We start from the raw sequence: 6,084 nt of genomic DNA, 5'->3' as shown, positions 1-6,084 counted from the left end.
GTTCACCGCGACACACGCAGACGACCTGGTTTCGAAGTATAGAACAGCCTTTAGTGTGAGTTAGTGATAGGTTCGTGAGGCATCTTAAAGTGTTTTGACACACTGCCAAATATTGACACAATGAGAAAATTAAAATAAAAACGTTCCTGTTCCTTTTAGGCTGCTCCAAGTTAAACTGCAAAAGATGAGACTTTTTTTAGCAGATGCATCATTTTGACAGATACGTTTTTAAACGTGGTTCAGTGAGTCAGTCAATTAGAAACAACTCCTGTATGGGTCACATGAGTTTTTGTAGACGCGCACACCGATACAGTGTTTAGATCTATGGGTGTTACTTGACTCATCACTAGTGTGAGGGATTGCCTTCGAGTCAATGAGGTGATGCAATCAACTGGTTTTCCTTAGATAGAAAACTGAATCAATTTAACTGGATGATCTGGTGAACTGTAAAGTTTCTTGAGATGATGTGTGTTGTGAATTGGCGCTATAGAAATAAACTGAATTAAATTTAATAAGATAAAGAAAAAAGTCAAATTGCTGGCTTAAAATATCAGCTAGCTGATGTATAGCATGTATATGTATTCAGACATCATGCCAAAGCTAGGTCCACAGAAGCCAATGTTGCTTTGATTTAGTAGCTTTGTGTTTTTGCAGAAGGAGGTCAGTCGGATGCGCTTCCTTCCTCAAAGAGGCAGAGGACCCCCTCTGACCGGAGCGGATGGGTTCGTGGACATCAGAAAGATGGCGGTGGATACGCCAGGGAGATGCCCAAGTACATCACAGGTAAACATAGCGACGACATATCAATGGAAACTGTCACTGTCTTGTGCTATTGAGCTGATTATTTAAAAGTTTTGTTTTTTGTGCTTTAATGAAAAATGAAACTTCCTCTTCATTATGTATTTATTTATGGATGTCTTGCTCTATTTTTTTTTGGTGGATCTTTTCCAATATAAAGTTTGGTTGTGGAAGTTGAGCCTCAGAGCTGAAAACCGTCATTCATCATCAGCTGGATGTTTAGCCGGTTTGCTCTCCTTCCTCCTGGTTCAGGTGGAGCCTTCGCCCGGGCCAGAGCTGCAGAGGTGAACGCCATGCTGAAAGCCGTCACCAAGACGACGGGTAGCAGCCAGGTGTTTGCGTCTCTTCCCAGACACATGAGGCGAAGAGCCATGAGCCACAACACCAAGCGTCTCCCTCGCAGGCTGAGAGACCTCGCCAACAGGATGGTAACTCTTGAGGCCTGTTTTACTGTTAAGCGGTTAGGAATCTGAACGCCCCTCACTTTTCACTCGCTCCTGCAGAGGGAGAAGAGCCTCCAGGCCGGCCCTAAGAAGAAGAAGGAGCCTGCGAAGGGCAAAAGCCGCAAAGCCCGCCGGCGCCATGGCAACCTGCTGCTGGAGTTCAACCGGCGCCAGAGGAAGAACATTTGGCTGGAGACGCACATTTGGCACGCCAAGCGCTTCCACATGGTTAAAAAGTGGGGCTACTGCCTCGGGGAGAGACCCACGGACAAATGCTACCGGCCGTGCTACAGAGCAATGAGCAGCCACTGCCTCCTACAGGTAACCATGGCGACAAAAGGGATATTTTGGGTTACTGAAAGGATTTCATCAGTAATCTCTGTTTTTTTTGTCTATTCAGGATCTTTCTTATTACTGCTGCATAGAGTTAAAGGGGGAAGAAGATGAGCTGCTGGCTGCTCTGTCTCAGCTGACGTGTAAGGAAGCCGGTAAGATCCCATCGCTCCTGAAAACTACTGATTTATTCCTGTAGAGTCAAGATTTATGTTTAGATCCTGTTCTGGCATCTTTCTTTCTAGGTCCCACATTTGCTGCAGCTGTGAGCCTCTCTGGGGGCAGACAGGGTAGTGTCACAGTGTACAGGGCGGGCCAGTACCCTTCCCAGCCCCTGGGACCTGTTTCCTACCTGTGGAGACCCAGAACACCAGGGGAAACCCACAGGCAGCTGTGGATCTGGGCTCACCCCACTCTGAAGCAGGTATGCCTGGTCTCCACGGTGTGAATGAGTCCGTTTAGAGGAGATTGGAACCAGATCTGTCCTGCATCCTAGGACCTTCTCCCTGAGCTGCAAAGCGTGTGCCGGTGTTCGGAGGCCGTGGCGCCCCCAGTTGAACCAGAGGTCTCGAATCCAGAGGCGGATCACGTAACAGTGGCAGAACCGAAACCTGGAAACAAAGGGAAACCTGGAGCCAAGAGAAAGAGAAGCTGCAAGGATGCTGGTGAACCGCCTCCAAAGAAGATTGTAGGAGATGGAACCAGACTGCCCAGCACCCCCGTTACCTGGAAGTCCAGCTCCACTGGAATAGTCATAAAGTCAGTTCAGTGTTTGACAATAAAAGCTGGGATCCATAAAATTAACCATGGTGTTACTGATGTTTAGTTTTTATCTGTTTTCAGCGATCTCACAATGGAGATCCTACGCTATCGTCTGATTGGACCGCAGTCTCATTCTGTGCTGGCAGAGACTTTGGAGGCAGCTACAGTCTGCGATGGAAGCATGAAGGTGAGATGAGCTTCAGCAGCGTCTGAGCTGGTTTCTCACCCTGGGAAAGCGAGGGAGATGAGATTTTGTTTACTTCTTCAGGAACAGGAGCCTTTACTCTGGTGGCCTCAGCATTGCAAAGATCAGAGCAACATGGATCTCCTTCAGCAACAAACTGATGTCTTTAATCTATTGAAAGGTTGGTTCATTTGTCTTTTATTTTTATGTTTTTTCTCCATTCTCGGAAGAGGGTTAGGGCTAGATTTTTACATTTTATTTACGTATAATATGAGAAAAAAGTCAGAATTCTGACTGAATTCTGACAGCTAACAAACATGTTAGCATCAAACTGTAGCCATGTCTGTTCTAGAGACTAAACTAGCTCTCTTGTTTTAGTCACCTGCTCTTCCATTAATGAAATGGCATCCCCAGGGACCCCTCTGGTAAAATCTTGCCTAATTCCTTGATTTTCCACCAATGTGTTAGTGTCCTTCCCAAACAACTCACATCTTTGTCAGTGAAGCTGAGTGCTGTCTTCCTTAATGGTGACCATCTACATTAAGATCAAAAAGTCTGAGATAACAGTCAGAATTCTAAGATTGAAGTCCGAATTCTGAGATTGAAGTCAGTCAGTGGCCCTAATCCTCTTCTGTACTCATTTTACCTGGTAGGTTACTGCTTGTTCTTGTTGGTTTAATCCTCCAGGTGTCTGTTCAACTGGAGAACTTCCCCCAGGAACGGTGCTGGGCTTGACCGTTGATGACCCCCGACTGACTTTACCTAAAAGGAAGGTTAAAGCTGTGCCCAGTGTGAACCAGTCCCAAGGTAAACTCTGACCTTCTGGAGGACGATGCAGCTCTTTCTGCTCTGAGAACCGTGTGCAGCATGTCAATCCAAACAGATCCTAATAACCAAACTGGCCCTGGCTTCAGTCTCGAGGTTGCTGCGGCGAGTACGCCTATGGTTCTGTGCTCCGGGGGGGCCTCTGCCGCGCCATGCAGATGTTCCAGGTTCGAATCCTGGCAGAACCCTGTACTCCAAGCAGAACCTCGCTGATTGACAGCCCCTCATTTCCCGATTCTGTGGACTTTAAAGCTCACCTGTGGGATTTAGTAAAATCAACACCAGCAGCAAACCTGTAGTGATTTTAAAGTGAAATCAGTCTGCATACTTATTGCTCTTTTAATAAAACCCTTTAAGACCTGATGAGACCAACACAGGCGGGAAAACAATGAAACCTAATATAACTCGGCACCTAAGAACCTCAGACCTGAAAAAATCAGCACTTTGGATAAACCTGTTTCAGGCATCTTCAGTTCTAGCAAATAGTTTGAAATAACCGTTACCACGGTAATGAAGACAGGAAGTCGTTATACTGGAAAAGTGTTTCTAAACAACACCGTTTCTCAATTCACAAGAACGCGAGTACGGACCGTATCCTCCCCACCTATGTTCATGAGAAGAACGAAGTATAAATATGGATCTATTGGAACAGAAGAGTACTGATGACATCACCACACGCTCAGCTCGTTTGGAGCTGCATTTCACTTCCTGTTATTAATGGTCTCTAGATAATAATAAATTATTGCTTTTTTCATTTATTAAGGGAATAATAATGAACACAGTCAGATAAACACAAATAAAATTTTTGGCCAAATAAAACAAAAAAATCACCATCAGAGCCAGCAGTCCTTCACACACGGCTATGCAGAGGGAGGGCTGCTGTAGTCGGGCTGCGTTAGCCCTGGCTGCCGTTAGTCTTGGAGCTCCACTGTTTGCTGCAGTACTCTCAACTTAGGAAACTATTTTTTTAATCACGCATTAAATCAGTCAATGGACCATATAGTGAAGCTTAAAAGAATAATATTCTCCCCTCAAATAATCTTAAACCTATTGTTGAACAACAGCAACAGAAAAGAGAAGTTTTAACTTTATCCTCTGAGCTCTGTGAGCGCTCCATTGGAAGCTGCTGCTGCAGTGCATGCTGGGACAGCTGTCAATCTCAAGAACGGACAAGTCTGCTCTGATGCATGCTGGGTAAAGAGGGAGGGGCGAGAACAACATCTGGGGACTTTGTCCGTTCTCGGTCTGCTGTTCTTGTGAATTGGAACAGTGCTATGGCTGAGGCTGATGACGTTTCACGAGTAAATGAGCACATGAGAACGCACACATATTGAGAAACAGCCCAGGTCTTCTTAATGAAGACCTTTAGAAACTGTTATAAATGTTTAAAATTCTGAAAAACAAACCCCAAAACAATTCTTATAGAAAAAAACAGTGATTTAAAGCTGGAGTTTCCAAACATTTCAGCCTGTAACAGGGCCATAGGTGGCCCCTAAAAATACATACCACTATTTCACTTTTTATTTTTTATAAAATAAATACATTAAATATATATATTTTTTTTAGATAATATTGAACTATTTCATTTATAATTACATATTTGTTTATTATCAATTTGAGGAAATTGGCCCAGGAAAGTCCTTGAAACGTTGTTGAAGCTGATGTTAAAGTGTAGGAACCATGTTATCGGTACAAGCACTTTCTAATTAAAAAAATCTTTTTTTTGCCTTTTACAGTGGTTGAAAGGTGAAGGTTCTCTGGCAGAAGCTTAGATGCTATTTAAGCGCTCTGCTTTTTTGGTGCATTGGTTTTTTTAACTGGAAAAACATCTTTTATTCTCTGGTATTAATCAGATATGTTACAGTGAAAAAAACCCATGCCTGCAGCTGATTGGCTGATTGGTAGTTATGAGTAAAATGAGACTGTTGAGCATTTTCACTGTTTCTGGGGTTTGGATCTGCGTTCTGTTGCGATCCATCTAGAACCTTTCCTGATTCTAGTGAAGCTTTCTTCACAGAACCACGCTGTGTGTGTTTCTTCAGAAGCCGATGAGGAGAAGAGGAGCGAGCTGAAGCTGCGAGGAGTCCCCCAGGCCTGCTGGGATAGTTTGCTGTGGGAGCAGTCTGTCCGCGACAACGTCACCGACAACAAGATATCTGAGAAGGTGCGTCATCCTGCTTCCTCTCTGCTTTCATGCTGCCTCATGAGTCTTAGCTGCTTTTTTTAAGCTTTCCTCACCTGGCTGTTTTTTCTGTTTGCTGGTGAAAGGATTTGAACTGTATGAGGAGTGAACTACTGGTACCAGGGTCCAGGCTGAGCCCCACCCCCCCACAGGGCAGAGTCCCCATCTTACTGGTTCATCAGCCGGGCAAGCAGGTGGGAGATGAGCTGAACTCCTGGGGGGCTGGATGGGACCTGCTCCTCCCTAAAGGTTGGGGGATGGCCTTCTGGATCCCTCTGGTAGGTAGCATGAATCCAAGCCGAGTAGCTGAGAGCATTTTCTCTGCAGACCAAATCAAACCAAAATGATCTATCTTTTCAAAGCACCGTGCTGAGAAAGTTGAGCGTCAATGACTGTCTGAAACCGTAGCTCACCACAAAGAGTCTTAAAAAGACAACCAACCGAAGACGAGCACGTAAACGTATCACCAGAATAATTGACAATTAGGAGGAACACTTATTTAGAAGATCCACCCGGAAAAATAAAATCCTCCACTATACCTTTAAATATTGATAGAA

The 6,084-nt window shown here is 44.7% G+C and overlaps 1 protein-coding gene across 1 annotated transcript in view; it reads left to right on the top strand.

The window, feature by feature from the left end:
* The window catches only part of pop1 (POP1 homolog, ribonuclease P/MRP subunit), a 15,591-nt gene that overhangs the window by 2,136 nt on the left and 7,371 nt on the right, over window positions 1-6,084 (top strand). Inside the window, exons 3-13 of the mRNA XM_015383314.1 lie at window positions 655-783; window positions 1,051-1,226; window positions 1,302-1,562; window positions 1,642-1,729; window positions 1,820-1,998; window positions 2,071-2,333; window positions 2,418-2,523; window positions 2,605-2,701; window positions 3,208-3,327; window positions 5,388-5,509; window positions 5,614-5,805. Coding sequence (XP_015238800.1) covers window positions 655-783; window positions 1,051-1,226; window positions 1,302-1,562; window positions 1,642-1,729; window positions 1,820-1,998; window positions 2,071-2,333; window positions 2,418-2,523; window positions 2,605-2,701; window positions 3,208-3,327; window positions 5,388-5,509; window positions 5,614-5,805 — 1,733 coding nt within the window. The remainder of the gene's footprint in view (window positions 1-654; window positions 784-1,050; window positions 1,227-1,301; window positions 1,563-1,641; window positions 1,730-1,819; window positions 1,999-2,070; window positions 2,334-2,417; window positions 2,524-2,604; window positions 2,702-3,207; window positions 3,328-5,387; window positions 5,510-5,613; window positions 5,806-6,084) is intronic.

This window comes from Cyprinodon variegatus, unplaced genomic scaffold (assembly GCF_000732505.1).
Source record: "Cyprinodon variegatus isolate N-32 unplaced genomic scaffold, C_variegatus-1.0 Scaffold282, whole genome shotgun sequence".
In the NCBI taxonomy this organism is placed as follows: Eukaryota; Metazoa; Chordata; class Actinopteri; order Cyprinodontiformes; family Cyprinodontidae; genus Cyprinodon; species Cyprinodon variegatus.
The sequence above is the reverse complement of the archived record's forward strand: the minus strand, read 5'-3'. Positions and strand labels throughout refer to the sequence as shown.